At 39.7% G+C, this 21,429-nt stretch overlaps 2 protein-coding genes across 3 annotated transcripts in view; one reads left to right on the top strand and one right to left on the bottom strand.

Moving 5' to 3' along the window:
* GIGYF2 (GRB10 interacting GYF protein 2) overlaps nucleotides 1-21,429 on the top strand; it is a 62,222-nt gene that overhangs the window by 11,759 nt on the left and 29,034 nt on the right. For both annotated transcript variants that reach the window (XM_058844304.1, XM_058844303.1), the window contains exons 5-6: nucleotides 4,323-4,434; nucleotides 4,982-5,022. In XM_058844304.1, coding sequence (XP_058700287.1) covers nucleotides 4,323-4,434; nucleotides 4,982-5,022 — 153 coding nt within the window. The remainder of the gene's footprint in view (nucleotides 1-4,322; nucleotides 4,435-4,981; nucleotides 5,023-21,429) is intronic.
* On the bottom strand, nucleotides 10,624-18,895 carry KCNJ13 (potassium inwardly rectifying channel subfamily J member 13). The gene is given in 4 exon segments (XM_058844310.1): nucleotides 10,624-11,246; nucleotides 12,090-12,570; nucleotides 18,720-18,854; nucleotides 18,857-18,895. Coding segments are annotated over 4 exon segments (1,278 nt in total).

The raw sequence follows: 21,429 nt of genomic DNA on the forward strand, positions 1-21,429 counted from the left end.
TGTCTTGAAGGGACTTGCACCACAGTAACTTTATAGAGGAATTTGCATGTGTGATTAGATTTGTTAATGAGGTTCCCTGACTGAGGCACAAATCACAGAATTGTGTTCCAGCATTTGAGAGCATGAGAGGCAATCTGTGGTGGATTAGCAAGGGAAAGAAATGCTGGTAAAGGAGTCTTACGGGTAGAACTCTAAATGGGATTCACTTACCAGTATTTAAAACTGAAGGATAACACTCAATAAATATTTTCTGGGTAGTCACCCCAAATTTTACTGACAATGCTCATGTGATGATGAGAATGTGGTTACTATGTGGATGTTGCTTTGATTTTTGATCTGTTTTTTCTAGTTCTGTGTTTTTTTTTAAAAGAAGTTGTAGTCTCTGAAGAAACCAAGTACTTGCACGTGACTCTTTTCTAATTGACTTGTTTTCCTGGGAGCTCCCTGTGGTGTGCCATTAAGCCCTGTGCTTTGTGCTGGCAGGACTGGAATGTCAACATTCATGAATAAGAGCCTTAGATGAGGAGAGATTTAAATAGTCCCTGGAATGGGCTGTAAGCTTACAGACACCTTGTTTTGTAGCTGTTCTCCCTTTTGGTTAAGACTGTTAAGAAGGGTCCTTTGCTTCCTATTAGAGCTCTTTCCTCACCCACCATCTTTACCCTTTGTAAGCTGTTTTTGCTGCTGTTGGAAAGTGTGTCAGTGGCGTGAAAGTGTAATGTTCGCATATCTAAATAGGAGTAATTGAACTATAGTTATTCCATTTTTCCCAAACAGTATTATAGTTGTGATTGTAGATCCTGAACTCCAGTTATACTGTAATTTCATTAATTTACTTCTTGCATTCTGTGGGGTTTTGTTTGTTTTTTTTGTAATGAAAATCAGAATGACACTTCGTGCTGCTTCTTCTCTTGCTTGTGTCTTATATTTTTACTTAAATTTAAACTTGTCTATTTTTCAGGTTAGAGACTTAGCTGTTCTGATTGCACTGTCCAGTGGGTTGATGTCCTCATCCTGAGGTTTTTGAGAAATTATTGAATTACACATTTATTCCACTCCATTATTAAATGGAAGGGTTTACTGGCATTTATTGAGTTTGCATTCAGTACTTTGTGCAACATATGCACTTAGTCTGCTGCTTGTGTGCCAGGTATTTTTTTTTCACAAGTGGCATTCTATTTAAAATAAGCCAAGGAGTGCAGAAGCAGAATGTCAAATGGTGTGCTTACACGTGTTTTATCCTCTCTGCAGACATTTCTTGTGCATTCTGTGACCAGCATTAGCTGTGCCTTAGTGTGCACTTTCAGGTCAGACCCCCCCACCCACACAGTAGTTGCTGGATGACTGACTTTGCACACCACAGTTTGCCTGACTTTGCGCACCACAATTTCCCTTGACTGGCTGCTTGTCTTCTCTAGCTTGATAGGATCTGTTTGATGCTTCCCACACTGTGGTCTGCTTGGTGTCTGCTGGGGCTGCACATGCACTTCTGCTTGGCACTGATGGATGGGCCCATGTTGTTTCCACACATGGATGGGGTGGCAGCACAGCCAGGGCAGAGGTGTCTTCAGTAGTCCTGTCCAGTGTTATGGAGTGTCACGGCAGCTGACCCCACAGACAGCCTTAACCTGAATGCCTAAGATCAAATGTTTAGACATTTTGTAGGGTTATCTTTTAATATAGACCATTTTGGTGACTGAGCACAACTGAAATACTGATGAGCCACAATACAGGAGTGGTGAGTTGGGGGAGGTTTTTCAGGCTGTGATTTCACACACTTTTAAATGGCCATAAGCCATGCTGCTGGTAAAACAACTGATTCTTGCTTTTGTTTGGGGCACTTGCTTTATTTGCTGGTGATATGGGACATTTCACCAGCACTCTGGCTGCGGTAGTATGTGTCTACTCCCAGCAGGCAGCGTGCACTCACCCTTGCTCACCCTGCAAGGGGAGCACTGCATGCTGCTGCTCACTGTACAAGCCTGCTTTGTTTTTGTTGGGAAAATGTATGCAACTTCCCACCTCTGCTACCTCAGAGACAGGAGATGAGTCAGTGCCTTTGTTCTGTTTTGACTCTATGAACTACTTTTGTTTTATTATCTCTTGTGAGAGGAAGGAAGAGAGCTTTCCTGTAGTGAATAAATTAGGCAAAGATTGCTATTGCATGAGCTGCTGAAACTTTTCTGGCTTTTATTTGCGAAGAATAAAAACTTGGAGTCCTTTTCCAGGATTTTAGGGGACTCATAATGCTTCAACTGGATAAATACCATGCTATTTTTGATGTTGTATCACCTCTTCCTGTTTCTTGCCTTTGCAGCTTGTTTTACACTTGTGACTATGGTCAACCTTGTAGTATCAGACTTGCCATAGCGAAGGTGTTTCTAATAACTCTCATAGGTTTGATGCTCATTTCTCCTCTCTTACCTTAAGTGCTCAGTCAGCTCCTCTGCCTGCCCCTGAATTTGTGTAAAAACAGCTACACTGATTATGGGATAGGTGTGCTAAACTCCATAGTGTCCATTGTATAGCAACAGCCAAAAGAAGGCATCTTTGCAACTGAGTAAGTAGTAAGAAAAACACAAAGGCGAAGAGGCTTAGCTGCCAGCTGTTTGCAGCTCAGCATATTTCCTGAACCAGATGTGGTCTCTGTTAAGGAATTTTGTTAATCTTTTTTGCGTTTATCCAGTTTTCATCTGAACTTAAGCATCCTCAAAACTCTGTGGTAAGGAAGGCTGCATCTCTGTGATACTGGGAGATCTGCCACTGATCAGCTTTGCTGGTGATAAACCAGAATAGGTTTCTCTAAAGAGGATGTTAAAATTGTTCCTTATACACCCTGCAACCTGTTCTGCCTGATACAAAGGCAGTTGTGTATTTAAAGACCCTGACTGGATTATCTGTGGATCACTTTTCTTTTTCTCTGCCTGAAAAGCAACTTTCTGCCCTTTTCTTCTGCTACCCTTTCTAAGAGATTTGGTATAGTAGAGAAACTGTTGCAACTGTCTCGTTTATTTCAAATTTTTCTGATCATAAGATACTGAAACATGGTATGATTCCTTGATGCTTCCAGGTGTCTTTAGATTTTATATGTATAGGCTTTTTATTACTACTTTCTTCAGAAGACTATAAGAACTGCCGTCCATTCTTAAGGTGTTTGTGTCCTGTTTCATTTGGTCATTCTGTCTTACTCCTGCAGATCCCTGGCCAGGTTTACATTTCGTGCTTTGAGGTGTTTTTTTCTTTGAAGCCAGGAGGAGAGAAAGATGAAAAGATTGATGTTTGAAATACTCACCCAGCCCAGAATTCCTGTTACCAGGTGCTTTTTAGGTTCTAGAAGTTGACTGTACAGACTGCACATGTATGTAGGCAAGGCATTATCCTGACAACTAGCTGATAAAGGTTCCACTTGTTCATCTTCTTCCCATGAGATCTTGAAATGGTAAATTAGCTGATTAGAAAGCTGCCATTTCTTCTGCTGGAGCACTGTGCAAAGCAGTGTTTATCTTTTGTGGATCTGGAAACTTCACCCCAGCCATTAATCTAACCAGTGCTGGAAGTTGTTTTGAAGGGCTGGGGATATATGTGGGTGTTGTTTTTTTTGTTCTGTGGGGCTTGTTGTCTTTTACCTGAACACCCTATGCCTTCTCAAGCCCTGAAGATGTGCTTTGCCATGATTTGCTTGAGGATGTGTCTGCAACTTTTTGGCTTGAAGCTTGGTACTTCAAATCTGCCTATAGAGAATCATTTACTGAAAAGGTCAGTAGGATCATTTTTAATCTATAGCTAGTGTTCTTCATTCTGACCTGCCTATAGCCATCCTGTGATCCTTCTTTCTTCCCACTGATTCTGGGGGAGATTTTTGCTGGCAGTCACTAGAGCTTAATAGTGGTGATGCTTCCTTCTCCTATATGACCTTTGACAGCAATAATTAGGAGTACATCCACAGTGCAGTGCCATTATACTGGAGTTTGCTGTTAAAAGTAATCTGACTTTTGTGTGTGAAGCACACATGTGCAATGTGGATGTTGTGTGAACAATGCATACTTTACTTGGTAATTTCTCTTGGGTAAGTATCTGTGTTTTTCTGCATCATATTTATTTCAGAATTGTTTGCTTGTTCTGTCTGGTCTTGCACTTCTTGATAAGAATTTTTGCATAAGACTCTTTCTTCAGTCGTTCCTTTTTCCTTTTGTCCCAGATAATTTCACTGGGGCTTAAGACTGCAAGATTAGTTCTCAGGGACACCAGGAAAGGGAAACCTACCTGATTCTTTCAACTTCTATTATTATTTATACAAACACTTGTGTTTTTTGTCTTTTCAGGCAGAGGCCGAGGAGAAAGCGGTTTCTACCAAAGAAGTTTTGATGAAGTGGAGGGTGGATTTGGGCGAGGAGGGGGCAGGGAAATGCACAGATCACAGAGTTGGGAGGAAAGGTAACAGAACTCTAGCCCTTAAAGTTTTTTACACACATCTGTTCAGCTTCCATTTGTGCCTTTTGACTTCATAAAAACACTTTAGGAAAGGTAATTAGTTAATATCTGTGAGCAAAGTGTCTGAATTTCTAAGATGGAATCAAACGCAGTAATGTTTCTTGAGGCTCTGGAGAAAGTAAAGGAACATTTCTTGTAAAGAATTTTTCTGCAGAGTTCTTGGGAAGAAGGAGCTAACTACTTTAAGAGAACATAAATTACAACAGTTGCAGTGGAAGTGCTGGTGCTAAGGATTTGCTTCAGTTTTAGTCTTGACATTGTTCAGTACTTAAGGGCACATTTGAAAACATACCCAGTTCCCAAGGGCCGTGTGTGTATTGATGCTTCTGAAAATTTCAGTTGTCACTTGGACCTCTAAAGGTACTGTCCATCAAGCTCCAATTTTAAAAAAGTTCCCACCAAGTAAAGAAAACCTGCAAAACCTATGCCTAAAATGAGTTTTTGGAGTAGTTCCAAACCCTTATTTGAAACTTCTATTCTGCCTTTCTAGGGGGGACAGACGCTTTGAAAAACCAGGGCGAAAAGATCCAGGTATGGTTTTGTTACTGTGTGGGCAGAAAATGGGAGGGAGGAGCAGGGTGTGTTTGGGGGAAGGGACCTGTACATATATCAACCTTTCTTATTGCTCCAGGTGTATTGTTGATACAAGATTCATGTGCCAGGTTGCTAAGTGTGTTCTCAAAGTGTTGTTTCTCCTACTTTGTGTTGTTTCAGTATTAAATGTAGTAAATAAGAAGCATGTGGAGTAAGAAGGTTCTGTTAATTTAATTAAGTTGTGATGTCTACAACTGGAACTAAGTTCCTGTACCTCTGTGAAAGAAGCCTTTGCTGATGAAAAGGCGTGCTGTGGTAATACACCTTTAATCAGTGCAGCTTTAAACATTCCTGGTGTGGGCTGTTTTGGTACTCAGGACTTCTTGACCATTTGAACTTGAATTTTTTTGAACGCTTACTAGTGTGAGAGAGATCCCAGCAGTGTCCTGAGGTTCCCATGCTGATGGATTTACTGTTGATCAAATTAGTTAAGTCATCATCTGAACCTCCTGTTCAGTCTGGTTATCTGCTCTTCCGTCTCTTGTTCCTCCACTATTCTGGTTCTGAAATGCTTCACACTGGCTAGATGTTCTGGCAGAATGCTGGATCTTTAATTGTGGCCCAGTACATCTGAACATCCGACCAAAACTGAGTTGGAATGGGTTTGTCATCTTGGAGATAAAACAGACATTCTAAGGGTGGTGAGAGCATTGGGTCAGCTCTGGCTATCTGGGAGCTTCAGTGACTTTTGCTGTGTGGGCTCATCTGTTGCTTGTTCTCTGGTACGCCCATTCTCTTTCTCCATGGCATGTTTCCATGTGCATGGAGCACATCTGTGCCTACTGAGAGGTTTTCTACTAGTAAGAGCTTACTGACAATGTGTCTTCTCTATTTAGGACCCAAGGAATCTTTGGCTTTGCTAAAGGAGTTTTGGCTTCATATCTTCCTTGGTAATATGCTGAGAAAGCATAGATTAGAAAAGATAATTGCAGGTTGAACTTAAAGACAAACCCAAAGAGATCTAATTGCAATTAGAAGTTGACAGGAATGTATTTTAATCCCTGTGTAGCTGTTAGTATTGCATTAAGAGTAGCATAAATTGCCATATTTATAATTTTGTGTTATCATGCTGACACATGCCATAGGAGTTTGCTTTCAAAGCCCTTCCAGTCTTCTCTCTGTATAGGAGTTGATGTTCACAGCTTCTAAAGAGTACTATTTTTTTCTGCTTGTTAAGTTGAATGTCGACACAAAATTAACATGTGTATGTTTTCCACATTGTTTAAATTCGGCACAAATTATCAAAATAATTTGATACTGGTCAGAGATTGAGCAGTTTTAAGCTTCAAACTTTCTGTGTATCTTTATATTTAGAAATTTTTAAAGAAAAAATGAAAATAGGATAAAGTAAGTACGACTGAGATTTCAGGACTGCATTTTTACAAAAGAAAAATGGATGTAGAGGTAGTATCTACTACAGTTGATTTAGTTTTATTTATTTAGCTCCTTGATGTTGTGATTAGAAATACAGCTATTCCAGTTCCAGGCTATAGAGTACACCACATTTCTGATAAAGATGGGAAAAAAATATTGCATATTGGTATAGGATCAGATGTATTTCTCAGCTGAAATTGAGGACAGTTTACAGTGTGCAAAATGTTCTTACAGAAGTTGACTTCTGCCAGAGGATAATCTGCAGCTAGTGTAGAGCATTTTGTGTTTATAGCAACTGCTGGTGATCAGGGCTATTGAATGCATCTTCTTTCAAGAACTGTTCCCTAGGGAAGATGGTGTCCTTGATGCAATTTGTTGGAAGCTCATTGTGAGAGATGCTTATTCTCAAATTATGAAGCTTTTTGAGTATCTAATTGCTCTTCTTTAGTCTCTTGTATTTCTCTGCTAGTCAGTATGAAGCAAAAGACCTTCAATCTTTCTGAAGTTTCGTTATAAAAATATTGTTTTAACTATAGCATTGCTATGTTAGATGTTAATGTTGCAGTAAGTGGGAAGACCATTTCTCTCCCCTTTACTTCCAAAGACAGATAAGGTGGAGAGCACAGAGATATTGATAGAAAGTGTTGGTCTATTCTGACTCAAGCCTTGGTTAATTAGAAGTAGTTACTGTTATGTAATGGCTTCCCAATGACAAAATATCTTGAGTGTGAGAGAAGGATACAGATATGCCAAAAGAAGTCCCAGGTTAATAGCAAGCAGTAGTATCCACACAGAGCTATGGAAGCAGAAAGGGGAAAGGAATTGACATTCAGGATCACATGCTTTACTGGATGCCTGGACTGGTTTCTGTTACCTTGGTTAAACTCCTTAGTTTAGGATTTTATTCTACAATTTTACTGTGCTTCAGTTTTTCCTTGCTGTTTCATAGGGCCTTGGATTCAGATTACATAATTTACTGAGTTGGCAACTTCTTCATGTTCTTTGTTCTGGATGATCCCATTAGAGAATTATTAAGAGATCAAATATTTTAAACATTTCTGCGTATTTGTAATGGAGAACAATGCAAGCACCCTCAATTAAAAATCAAGAGATTAAAAAAGTAATAGAAATTTAACAACTATTTCTCAAATATGATCAGTATGCTGTTCTTAAAAATTAATGATTGCTTTTTCAGTGGTCACAACAGTTTGCAAGGTCACATTTGACTGATTCTCAGCATAAGCAGTATCTGTTCCTGGTTTCAGCATGCAGATTGAAGATGCACAAAGTATTTGCAAGTTTCTGTTGCAGATTGTCACAGTTTTGACAGACTTCACTTAGAACCCAGATTGTTTCTGGAAGGCTGAGGCCATTAGCAAAGAAAATGAGCAAGTTGCTTTCTTGTACATGTCTGTCTCTTCACAAAAGCTGCTTAATTTTCTGTGCAGCCTCCTGACTAATACCAGCTTAGTAGATGAAGGGATTTGATTAGTTACCAGCAGTTACAAGCTGAAGTGAATAATTATGTTGTTGAAACAAACCTGTTAGTAAGTCAATTGTAGAACGTGGTTGAGTTCTGTTTAATGTGTGGGTTTTGGTTAGGTTCAGAAGACTTGAATATAAAAGGTGTGTTCAAGTTGATATAAAAAGGATGTTGAATTTCTTTGAATTGTACTTTCCCTCACTCTGCCTGTCTTGTTCTCCTGCCTTGCCTTGCTGGCAGGAGGTGCATTCACAGAAGGTTCATCACCAGTTTGCTCTTACTGTGTTAAAGCATGGAGTTGGTGCATCAGAATCCATCAGCAATTTTCCTAGGCTTCTACTCTAATTTGGGCCAAGGCATATTTCCAGTACTTTCAGACATCCATGATTCACCACTTCTCTGGAACTGTAAAAGCAATTTTAATGTATTTTCTGCCCTTGTTGTGAAGTAACTGCACAGTTCTTTGTCTGATTTGCTTCTGCAGTATCATTCAGCTTTGCATTCCAAAATCTAATATTTGAAGATTGCATTTAGCATTTACTAACAACACATTTTTTCTTTATGCTTGCTGTTGTACTCCCTTTTAAACCAAATCTATGAAGAGAATTATTTTAAAACCAGGACAACTATAAAGTATCAAGTCATGTAGAAATCAAACAAAACAGCTCACCTTTTATTAGATGAGAATTGAAATTAGAAATAGCTTTGTATAACTTTGGCTCTAAATCATGAGATTATAGCCCCATGTGATATATGGGAAAAACAATGCCTCACCCAAAATACTGTCAAACAGAATACTCAGTACCTCACACAGAATGCTGCCCTATTTCAGCATTGGTATGGGAGTCTGTTCTCCTGGTCTTGCACTGGTTTTTAGTTTGTAGGACTCTTATCAGTGTCTTACATTGACAGAGAATGTGGAAAAAATGCAAGAAATTATTAAAAATTATTGGTGTTGACACATGGGTGGAAAAGGGCTCTTTAAACTGTGTATGAATCAACAGCTAAAAAAACTGTAATGAAAAGGGATGAAGGCAGTATAACTTGATAGTGCTGCTCTCCAAGCTCCACAATAGTCATGAATGCTTGTCTATAGAATTAAGTTGAAAAAATATTTTGGGAGTGTCTGTGATAAATCAAATCTGAAGTCTGCAATGGGGGAAGGCAGCACTTGAACTGTTTTGGAATGAGAGCTCAGTTGGAACAAAAATGTGGCCCTTCTGCCTCATTCCCCAACTGTGTGTGGAATGCTTCTGTGGGGTGGCTCTCCATTTTCCCAGACCCTAAACCAAAGTAGCTTTTTGCCTACCCTGTTTGGGTTATGAACACACTTCAGTGAACAGTTTTGTGACTTGAGAATTCGTTTAAGCTACCTCATCAGATAGCTGAAGACCATTTTTCCTGCTGCTGACCACTGGGGTGAAGTTAAGAGGGAAGTGTATTTGCTAGCGTCTTACGATGTTGTCAATAAAAGTTGCTATTTATGCCATCGGGGTTTCTGGGAAAAGTCTTGTACCTTTAAAAGTAACTTTAATTTTACTTGAGTGTTCAGGTATGAACACCTAATGGGCAATGCTTTTGTTCAGAGCTTGGAAATAGTTATCCATCGCTGTGTTTTTCCTTTAGCATCTTAAATTATTTAGGAGCTTTAGAATGGCATCTTAGTTGCAGTAGGTTTATGAGGCACTTAAATACAGAAGTCTCATGTATAGTTTGTTTTAATTTTTTATTTCAAAATTGATTCAAGTGTCTCTAAATATTTTTTGTGCGGTGTGTACAGGCAAAGATTGATGTTAGAAAGCATAAAATATCAATGGATGCAGTTCTACTTCTCATATATATAGTGCATCCTTCTGAGTCAGATATACTTGAGACAAGCAACGCAAAGGTGAAAACATGTGGAATGTATGGGGCTTTAAAAAAACCCTCCACATTAATTCATTAAAAGCGGTCTTTTTTTTTTCCCACTGCTAAATTTATTCAGTGTTTTCAAAGAAAAAATTTCTATTGCAGTATTTGTCATATGCAACCAGATTTTTGGATAGTGTCTTCATAGACCTGTCTGGGAGTGAGATGTTCTCTTATCTAGCAGAATGAGGAACTGCACTTAGTATTTACAGTTTTGCTTAATAAGCACAGCTGGAGTGCTGTTCACTGTCATGAGAGATTGGCAGGACTATAAGCCATCTGAAAAATGATGAAAGTCTGTATTCCCAAAGAGGTAAGAGATTAGAAAAGCTAGGCTCTTGGATGAGCAGAGTTACTTATACCAGAATTCATGTGTTTACTGAACGACTCCATATTGTTTTATCCGTTTGTTTTGTTGTCCGTTTTGTCACAAGCTGGTTAATTATGACTTTGGTCAGCTTTGGGAATTTTGAAGATCTCTCCTTTCAGGGTCAGTGTGGCTTTAATCATAGTCTGGTGAATTCAGCAGATAGCTCTTCTAATTTCCCAAGAATTAGTACTGTAAGTGATGCACCTGACTTCATCCTGGATGGTTAATGCATCCTCTCCTCAGTTCTCTTCACTCTGTATCTCACGTTGTAATGAAAAGGATGGGACTGCAAGAGAGATCACTAGAAGGTGGCAGGGCAGGCAAGGAAGTAAGTTTTTAAATGGAACCCGCAAGTTTAATGTAATAATAATTAAAAAAGCACAAAGTTCAAGGTCTGTTAACTCTACTCTGTGAGGCCAGTCTCAGAGAGCTGGAAGCTATCGGTATGCTGTCCATTGATGCGGATCTCCTTGTCAGTCCTTTTTGGACTCTTTGAGTCAGCTGCAGCTGGAAGCTCAGGAATAGTCTTGTCAAAATTCTCCATCTTGATCTGGTATTCACCTTTGGCATTGCGGGCTAGCAGGGAGGCAAAGCGGTGGTACACCAGGATCTCTGACGAGAGGTAGGATGTTCTCCTCTGACACGTTTCTCCTGTGCCCTCCTGCACAGCTGACAAGAAGATGACCAGCTCAAAATGGTGAGGAGCTTCTCTTTGAAAGAGAGCAGCCAGTGGGCTGGATGCAGTGATGGAGTGGTAGTAGGTCAGTGGGAAAATGAAAAAAGGACACTCATCTGCAGTGATGCTGTCCAGGTGGAAGTCAATGCTGGTTTGGTGCAGCTGCCCACTCTCTTGTTCTTGGTAAAGTATAGCAGAGATCTGGACGCTGGTCAGGGGGCTGGAGCGAGTGTTGGCCACCTGGAACATGAGGTGTGGCTTCCCCTCGGGGTGCGTGACCACGGCGAAGCGCGAGAAGCAGATGGAGAGTGCCCGGTTCTTTGGGCGCGCAATCTTGGCCACAAAAGCACCTGGAGCAGGGGAAAGAGCAAACTCAGCGTGAGCACAGGACCTGGGCTGGTTCCCTGCAGGCTCCAAGGGAGCAGAAGCAGGCTGAGGCTGGAAAGACCATATTTGAAAACTATTAGGTTGACACTGTACTAACCTGCTTTTTTTCAAAAAGGTGTAGCTTTCCTGAAATGCTTATTTTTCTAAATTGTGTTCACTTATTAATATTTGGAAGTTAACTGTAGCTGCAAGGAGGCTGTTAGCTTGCCCCATGTACTGTAATTGGTAATTTGGATGTCTTAGTATGTTACATTGTCAAAGCTCTTTCTAATATACAGTAAACTAACCTGTGTATTTTCAAATTATTTTGAATTACTTTAAACATGAATATTTTAAATAACTTAAATTACCTCAAAATAGCTGTGACATTGTAAAAACTTTCATTACAATGGCTACTGAGGAATACATAAACACTGAGTTAAAGATCAATGAAGATAACTCAGACAAAAGTATACCTTAAAAGTAAAAAAGAAAAAATTGACTTTAAACACTGCAATTATATGATAATAGCTAAGAGAGAGAATGGTATAAGAAGAATAAGAATGATATGCAGTGATCTGCCACAAGTATTTTCTAATGAATGGTGAAATTATTAAATCCAGATATTGATAACACCTAATTTGTCTTTTGATGATTAGAGGTGTTTAAATTTTAGTACTACATAGCTGTAGTCATAGCTTGTCATCCTTGTAGTGGCCAATTGTTCTTTCATATATCAGAAAGAACAGTATTTATTTCTAACTCTATTCTTAAAACTAATTGTTACACCGGTAACAATTGTGTAAAGATGCAGTAGGAGGGATTACCTGTGAGGAAGGCTTCTAGCATGAGCCCTAGGACCATCTGAATTGCCAGCAGTGCAATAGCACTGGGACAATCCCCACTTGGGAACATGGTGCCATAGCCAATCGTGAGTTGTGTCTCCAGGGAGAAGGAGAAGGCAGCTGTAAAACTGGTGATGTACTTCACACATATAGTGTGGTTGTCAGGTGGAGCATCGTGGTCCAGCTCCAGGTCCCCATTCATCTCAGCCAGCAGATACCAGAGCACTGCAAAGACCAGCCAGTGAATGACAAAGGAAGCTGAGAAGACGAGCATCATCCACCTCCAGCGCATGTCCATGAGTATCCCCCACACGTCTCGGAGGTACGCCACACCTCTGCCTTGGGCACCAGCCATTTGGAATGTGCTGTGCCCATCCTTGGTCACCAGCCTCAGGTATCTCTGAGTCAAGAGAGGAGCGCTGGATTTGGTGTTATTGCTCTCTATTGTATCTGTTGTCATCTTCTAGAAAGGAGAAGAAAGGAAAAAAAGTGATACAGTGCCACATATTTGTATTTTGCCTAATGTTCACAGCTTCTGACACATCAGCAGGGGTAGAAATACTGCAGCCAACAAAGGAGGGCTTATACATTGCAATCCAGAGAAGATTAAGTCAGGTGCCTGGAGAGGAATTTACCACTGTTTGTGGTAATACTTTGCTAAAAAAGATTAGGTTTAAAAATCTGACTACTACTCAAATTCTCCCTGCTTAGTTGTTTAAATATAAATTTCATACCTTCCTAAATTTACATTGGAGTCACATGCTTTAATTCTCTACGCGTGAGTGGGATGGGATTAGGCATATTGTGTGTGAAAAGAAATTGAATTTTGCTGATTATATCAGATATTGTAACTTCTTTTGAGCAGAGTATAATAATTTACCAATACTATTATGAATACTATTAACAGTAGTGTTATACTAAGGAAAGAATGTTTATTATATTATTTCTGTAACATATTTATGCATTTTAGGTGAGTGCTATACTTCAGCTACTAGCCATTTCTGACTCTCTTAGCTCAAGAATTGTCTGCTGTCTGCACCCACCATGTCCAGTTAAACAGAATTACAGTATTCTGTAAATAATACTGTAAAGCTGCTTCTGGAAGTCTGAGGCTGTTTATGTAAGGATCAGGTAAAAAGAGGGCAGGAGACCAATACAGAAAATACACTCTGACATTATTTCCAGTCTAGTCTGCCTGAGCAGTGTAATTTTTATTAGTGACCAAATAAAATAGGACAGCAAGCATGTGGGAATTAAGGTGGAATTGCAGATATGGGAAGCAGATGGATAGCTGTAGGTATTGGACATATTAGGCTCCTTCGTTTGCTTTTAAACCTCAAAGCTTTTGGAATTTGCCAGAGCTTGTGAATGTCTTTTGACAAGACAGTGGTCGCTCAAATCCGTGCATTTTATAAATTGTGGATGTTTAAAGTTGACCTGGGACAGATTAAAATTAAGTACAGGTTTGTGTAAAATGGAGACTTCATTATGTGTACAACCTGTTTAAAGAAGGTTGTGATGAAGCTTGTTTGTAGAGCAACAGAGGATTAAAAAATACCTGTGAATTCTGCAAATGATAATTATACATGGTGTATTTAGTTTTGATTTCCTATCAATTTGGACTTTCCTTTGAGTGATGGCTGTTTCAGTCCATCACATTTTTTTGTAGAGGAATTGGATTTTTCCCTTCCAACAGTGCCGTCTTAGCTTTCTCTTGAAATGCATTAGAAGTAAGGATCCTGAAATTCAGAATGAATTTATGGTAGGTGAAAATTTGTCTTGTGATCTTTGATCCCATAAACCAGCAGTTTGCATGACTGTTTGCTTAATCTTCAACCAAATTTTAGTTAACTACAGAACACTCTTTTGCTTTTACTTGTGTTTAATGCCTACTGAGACAATGAAGATTGACATCACAGTGACCATTTAGTTAAGTTTTTGTTTTTCTTCCGTAGCCTCTCAAAACCATCCAGCTATTACTTCTATCCATGCCATAGTCAGGGGGAGATAGAGTAGATGATGGCCTGAGTAGAATTCGGTGGTTTTCCCCTAAGTTTTAATTTCCCAGTTCACATCTCTCAAGAGGAATATTTTGAAACCATTCGTGTCAGAGACTAGAGTGCACTTAGCGAAGTTCTCCTGGCATATGATACCAGGCTGCTTGTCTTGGAGGATTTTGGTTGTAGTCCATCCAGTTTATAGCATGACCCCCCACCTTCAGTGAGTTGGTTCTTCAGTCTGCTGCATAGCTCCCTGAATGGCAGTTCTCACTCTTGCTGTACTGTAACCTGAACGCAATGATACGTGCTTCTGTAATCCAATCATTGGTGACTTGTCTGTGGAGCACAGTGCTTGTGTTAAGATTTACATGAGCCTTTCTGGAGGCCTGAAGGATCTGGAAAATGGGCATCTCTGAATGGGAAGGATGATGGGCACCATGCTGAAAATGAGTTCTTAACAGTGCCTTGGTTTTATCATCTTAGAGTAAGCGGTACTCACAAGAAACACTCCCTTGTTTGAATAGAGAGCACTTACTGAACAAAATGCTTCTGAGTGCATCATGCTTTCAGAACTAACCAGCAAACAAAAAACCCAAAACAATGAAACACAATCAAAAGCTTGTGTTTTTCTGTAAATTCTTGTGATACTTTGAGGGCAGGATCTACTTTGTAGGCTCTAAGTAATTTGGGTTTACAAAACGAATACATGTTGTGAAAATGATTCTGATGCTGACTGATTGGTGACAGAAGCCTTTTCTGTGGTGTTATGTACATTAAGAAAAAAGGGAAAACATTCTTAAGATTGTACATTTTTTTTTGGCTGTGCTTCAGATCTTCACACGGGTGCTAAAGCAGTGTGTTTGAACACTACAGACTTAGAGCAAATGCTGTCAGCATTGTAGGATGTCAGATTTGTTGATTAAGGAGCTTCTTAGAGTAGTGATTAATCACTTAATGTTGTCTTAAACTCTGAAAAAAATCAGTCAAGTTCTTTGGTATTTTTTCAATGGGGCAGAATTGATACCTGACAGATTTTGAAGGCACTTGAGAAAGACAGCCTACATTAGCCCACGGCCGCACATTTCAGAGCAGTCTTGTGTCTCTGCTCCTTGAGACTCACAAGCAGGTGAATTTGCCTTCTGAGGTTAACCATGTTATGCACTGGTACAGTGCTCTGATTTTTCTAGTCTAGGACTGTTTAAAATGTTAGTTTTCTAGTTCAGTGGCAGGGAGAGCATTAGAAATGTGTAAGCTTAAGTTCCAAAAACCCCTTTTTTCATAAGCACTTTTTTCAAGTGCTATGATGGATTAAGAGTCCTAAGTTTTGGCATCTTGGACTGAGAAAAACAGATAAGAAACTGCAATAAACTCTGAGAGTGGTGCAGTTGGGTGAGAGTAAGAGGTAAAAGAGCAACCGGAAAATAACTTATCCAGACTGGAGGATCAGTCCTCTGTATTCTCAAAGGCAGAGGCAGCTTAAGAGTGGATGTGACTTTAAGTTTAAAAAGTGTTAACATCTTCTGTCTACTCCTTTCTTTGCCCATAGTAAAAAAATACGAATACCTTCTTTCCTTGTTAGTGATAAATTAATGAAGTTATAAAGTACAATTTGAGCCATCTGATTGAATCCCCTGCCTGGCATGATCCTCCATGACCCCACATTAATCCCAGTAATCAGTGTATGTTTTAGGAAAGGCATTTCAGCTTTGACTAGAAAAATTCTGTGTTTATTGGAGAATGCTTGTCTCCACTATAGCATACATGCACTGTTTCTTATCCAGGTTTGTCCAGTATTCTCTCCCAACAACCTTTATTTTACGTTATTTGCTTGGTTTTGCTTTTCCTGGTTCCTGACTTACACAGCTGTTGAAGCTTTGGGGTGTTTCTTGTCCCTCTATCTCTTAGCTGAAAGCCCTTGACTAGAAAGACAGGAACTGTCAAGAAATCCCTTTCTTAAACCTCTTCTGGCATGCTGACCAGTCCCTTATCACACATTTGCTGTGTCTAATCCTTCCTCTTTACCTTCTCTTGGAAGCTAAATTATCACTAACACCAGTGTGTCTATCAGTTCTTAGGTTTTTTTTGTTTGTTTGTTTTCAGTCTTCTTATCTCCTTGTCCCTCATCCTGGCTTCTTTCTTTTATACACTTCTCTAAGACAAATCAAGCTTGGCTGAGTACTAATTTTCAAAACAATCACAGATTCCTTCTTTAGCATTGGGACACACTCTAAACTGACCTGGCTGGCTAATGATTTATGTGTGATAAAACCTTGCATTACAGGTTTAGGATGTTGCTTGCATTTCTGAAATTCATGATATCCAGCACACGGATCTCCCATGCTTTGCGCTTTTGATTGAGGCTGTCTTCCTTGTGTTGTAACAGCCTTTTTTGCGTTCCTATTCCATGTCACCGTGTTGATTTCCTCTCCTTTCCTCTTGCTTAGCTTTTTCTTAGGACTCTGGTAGGGAAGAGTCCTCTTTGTCTTTCCTCTGAGGGAAAGACACTGGCAGCACTGTCTTCATTTTTGTTTGCTTTCTCAGTTGAAGGCATTCAAAGTGACGCTTCCAGCCTGTTCTCAGCTCGATACACAAATGCATCTGCAACCTTTTGAGGAGCCCAAGCGAGGAGTTGTGTTCAGGGCAGACTTCTGCAGTGTTGCTCTACTTGCCCAGGTTCTAGTCTTAATAAAGTCTGTTCTAATTGACCTCAGAAGGGATTTGAAACAGTTTATGCTGTGCTGCTTCATTCTGACAGGAAAGTAGTCTTGAGGACCTGCTGTTTTCTGGGAGTGACTGCAAAAACTGCTTATAATTGCAGCATCATTTGAAGATTTACTTCTGCCACCCAGGTGGTGGCATGCCCTTCTGGGGATGTGTATGTTCCCTCTTTACTTGGCCTGGGTTTGCATGATTGTGTACAAGCTTCAGATTTAAAGCTTGTCTGCTCTGAGCTGAGATTGTGCAGGTCTGTTGCTGCCTCTGTGCTTTGCAGCAAGAACAAACTAAGATTATAATTTTTAAGGGCATTTTTCATGCAGTTGAAATGGCTTTTTTGTATGTTCTTATTTTTAGATTATTGTGTATTGTTTTTTTAGACTGATTGGCCACCCTTGGAGATGCTCTGGCATTATTATTAGGAAATGAAGGTCTTTTCAGTATGGATGTCATGACTGGATCATTTAACTTACATTAGGGGACAGTCAGAAATGTAGGAAGTAATTCAGCTTGAGAAGATGTGTTGGTTGAAAGCTTATGCTCCTGTTGTTAGTAGAACAGTTAACATTTCAAACATACATGTCCTTTTGGTTTTGTAGCTAATGCCTCATTGAGATGAATGGAAATATTTTTTGACAAAACTGTTACTTCTGAGCAGTGTACAGAATTAAGATAAGTTTTCAGGACTTCTTACATTTATAAGTAGGTCTTTTAAAAATGGAAACTTGAATTTGTTGACCCCAAGTTACATTTTTCAAAGCAAGTGTCATAAAGGATAGGATGTGAGAGCTCGTACTTTTGAGTTTCTGTGACAGTTTATTACAGAATGCACTTTAAAGAAAAGAGGTGGTAAAATAGGAAAGTATGTCTCCTTTTATAGTACAGAAAACAAGGCTGCTTATATACTTGATTTTTGGGACGCTAAATAATGCTCCATTTTATATATAATGTATTTTCACATAAGCACTCTGAGGATCCATATGAACACTAATTCTTGATTTTGAAGTAGCACCTGAGTGGACCAACTAGTTTAGCCACTTTTAGAGAAGCAGAAAAGCAACATTTAAGCAAAGTCTTGGTAAAGGCTTTAAAATATTCTAGTATATATTAAATCCTTATAAAGAAACTTAAATGCAGAATTAAATATTAATAACTGAGGTGTAATTTGATAGTTACAAGGGAGGATTTTATTTGATGTAAAGCTGCAGTAATGGAAGTGTGCTACCAGCCTTTTTTTGTGGAACTTGCTGTTTTTGAAGAGCAGTCCTGCCCTGTGTGATGCAGACTTTCCATGGCTTGCCTAGAAAGTCTAGGTTTTGCAGGGTGGTGGAGTTCACTCCATGTCCTTATGTGGTGTCCTGGGCAGCGATGCTGGCTCGCTGTGTGTGTCCATAAGCACAGGGAGATGAATGAAAACTGTCGAAGTCTGAGATATAATTGGAGATGGTAAAAGCAAGTTTGAAGATCTGAAGCTTGTTTTTTTTTAATTTGTGATGGAACTGAATGCTGAGTTATAAGTACAGCAAGGTGAGGATGACTTTTTCATAATTCTTGGCCAATTTCATGACACCAGCTGCTGTGGCTGGAGCTTGCAAATACTCCCTGTCTGCACAGCCTTGCCAGCAATTATCTCAAAAACTTCCTGAAAAAATACTGCATAAGACTTTGGTTTTGCTCTGTGTGCTCTTAGGACTGACCTGAGAGAGCATTTTTTTCCTTTTGAGGAGGAAAAATCAGCAACTATTTTGCCTAAGGTGATACCTAGTTTAGCAAGCTTTAGAAATAAAACCCTCTGTCCTGAAAAGAATTTGGATTTCTTTGATTAGAGTGACAGAACCATTAAAATTGTACAATAAGAAAAAAAGAAGGAAAAAATATGATAGTTTTCTGTACTTACCAGTCCTCAGAGGGTCTTTGTGCAGGAGGAGGGGATAATCTGGGCTCCAGGAGAGGGACTGCTCTGGTCTGGTGTACTGGTCCCAGCACTAGCAAGAAACTTCCCACAAGTGGTTGGTAGAGATTTAAAAAAAAAACAAACCCCAAAACCTTTAAAAATGGGTTTGTATGTCTCATTCCTGTGTTTATATGCTGGGGGGATTGGTTTCCATCTGAAGCTGATTTGATTGGTCATTTTGCCTGCAGGGGGGCCGGTTGGCTCTGATCATGTGGAAAAGAATGCTGGTTTGTTAGGAGCATTTCTTTACCCAACACAAACCCTTAGCAGCCAAGGAGAAATCATCAAACACTTACTTGGAGAAGGGGTGCCTTCCCCCTCAGCTCCTTAATCAAGATAATTTTTTTGGTTTGTATAACCTAAAGCTTTACGTGAAAGTTGAAAAGGCCAAAATTTCCTTGGAAGAGCTGAGTGGAAAAGTTCCCATATTGCTGCTGAAAACTTACACTGTTCACTGATACCTTTTCTCCAACCAGTGTCAACTACTGTTTGAGTGAAGGGAGACACACTCTTGTGTCTCACTGCTGCTCCACTTCTTCCTTTCCTGTTAAGTCCCAAGCTCTGGAACGTTAGTAGAAAGGTGGGTGCAGCTCATGGTGCAGCCTGTGGTCTCAGGACGGTGTTGTTGAATTGCAGCCTAATGCTGCTCAGGAGATGTAGTCCTGGCCATTTTCATCTCCACATTGCTCCTTTGTGAAAACATGGAATTAATCACAGGATTTTGCTAAAGCTTAGGAATGAAACAAGGCAGATTAGGTGGCTTGCTGATTCCATGCAGCAGATGAAACCACTTTTGCTTAAGCTGTTTGCTCTTTCACTCATGAAATTAGAGGAGCTGTTGAGGGTATGTCTGAGCGAGCAGCTGTGCAGAGTGGTCAGTGTGTGCTTCCCTGCTGGACCAGCTCTGAGGACAGCTCTGGAACACAGTACTGGTTCCCTTTTTTTTAATTTTTTTTTTTATCCCTTGGTGAGCTGCTGATGTGAGGGCTTTGACCGAACGTCAGATGTAAGAGGATCTGAGAAACAAAGGCTGTGGTTGTTTGCAGTAAAACTACTGAAGGCCTGCTGGGAAAATCATTAATGTAGACTTTCCTGCTTAGGAAACAAAATCCTCCCTATTTTTTCTTCTTTAACCTTCCCCCAACCCTAAATTGCAAAACATTAATTTTTTGCTTCATTAGTATGGAACGTTTTAATACATGTTCAGGCATGGCACCGAAAGTTGATAGGCATATTGTGACTTTGAGAACCAGGGCAAATAATGTAGTGCCAGGGGACTCCCACCAGTGTGACAAGGCTGTAGGACAGTGTGACTCGCCCTTCACCCTTCCCTCCACTGTACACAGCCTCACTTAAACCAAAATCCTACTTGTGACTCAAACTATTTCTTAGAAACCATCTTTTGAACTGTAGAAATCATATGCTGTGTGTTCATTGGTGTTCTAACCTAATTCAGCTGAATGAATTAGAAATCTTTATACAGTTGTAAACAGGTGAAATAAAGTACAGTGTGTATTTTTCTGGTGTGTTATGGAATTGAACTCTTCAAAATTCCTTTGAATCTATTGGCTCACACTGGTGACAGTAGATAATGGCCAATTTAGTAAGAAAATATGGAGTTATATTTGATGGTATGTTTTTGAGACCTACTGTTGAGATTGATATTTTATGCAGAGATTAAAAATTTGAAGCTAGAAATGGGATTCAGAACTTCTGATCTGTCACTGGGAGTCACTTCATGGTATTTGTATTCCTTTGGTGGTCCTCGCATGTCCAGTAGCGTTCTAATGAGAGAAGGTAGTCCTTCTCTAGAAGCATCATCTTAAGGGCATTTATTCTTCTGTGAAATAAATTAAAAAATTACACATTTAAGCAAAGTTATTTCAGATCCTTTAAAAACACTGCCTGCAAAGGTTTTTATCTTCCTCTTGAGGAATTGTACAGGAGGCAGCAGAGAGAAGAGAACAAGTTAAAGGGCTTAATAGCCTCTCCTGGTTCTTGCCCTTCTGTAAACAGCAGTGCTGTCAGTCATTGCTTTCCTGTTTATTCTCTCCAGACAGTGAGCATGGCGTAGGAAACGTGGGCTGACAGCCTGGAGAACAGAAGTTATTTGCCATTCTGTTAGTAAGTCCTCTTCATAAATGCGTTGCCATGGGGCCACATCCTCAAATCCAGTCTTGTTCTCCACATTCAGTATCCCTTCGAATCAGTGTTGCACAGCTGTAGGCTTTTCTGGCTGGATACCACTCGACTCTGTCTGAAGTTTTCTGTAAACACCATTGCTGGCTTTGTGACAGGCCTGAACAGAGGTGCCCTTTTACTGCTCCTTCTCTTCAGGAAGTCCAGTCAATTAGTCCAAGGCAAAACCATAGATTGCATTTTAGTTTCTTTCATCCTTAAAACATTGCCAAGTCCTCACTCTGTGATCTAAGTCATTTCAGCTGAAACGATTGTTCTCAAATCTAGAAACAGTTTGCAAAGAATATGCTGGGACTTCGGAATTTTCACGTAATCTGTATGAATATTCCTGTATTAATTTTGTTATAGTCTTTCTGTCACTTGGGTAGCTTGATTTTTCTGGTCCTTAATCTGTGACTGGTTTGTGTTTGTAAAGAACTAGTTTCTTGGCTGGTCTGTCTAATCTTCAGGATCA

Source organism: Poecile atricapillus, chromosome 8 (assembly GCF_030490865.1).
Source record: "Poecile atricapillus isolate bPoeAtr1 chromosome 8, bPoeAtr1.hap1, whole genome shotgun sequence".
NCBI classification, from domain to species: Eukaryota; Metazoa; Chordata; class Aves; order Passeriformes; family Paridae; genus Poecile; species Poecile atricapillus.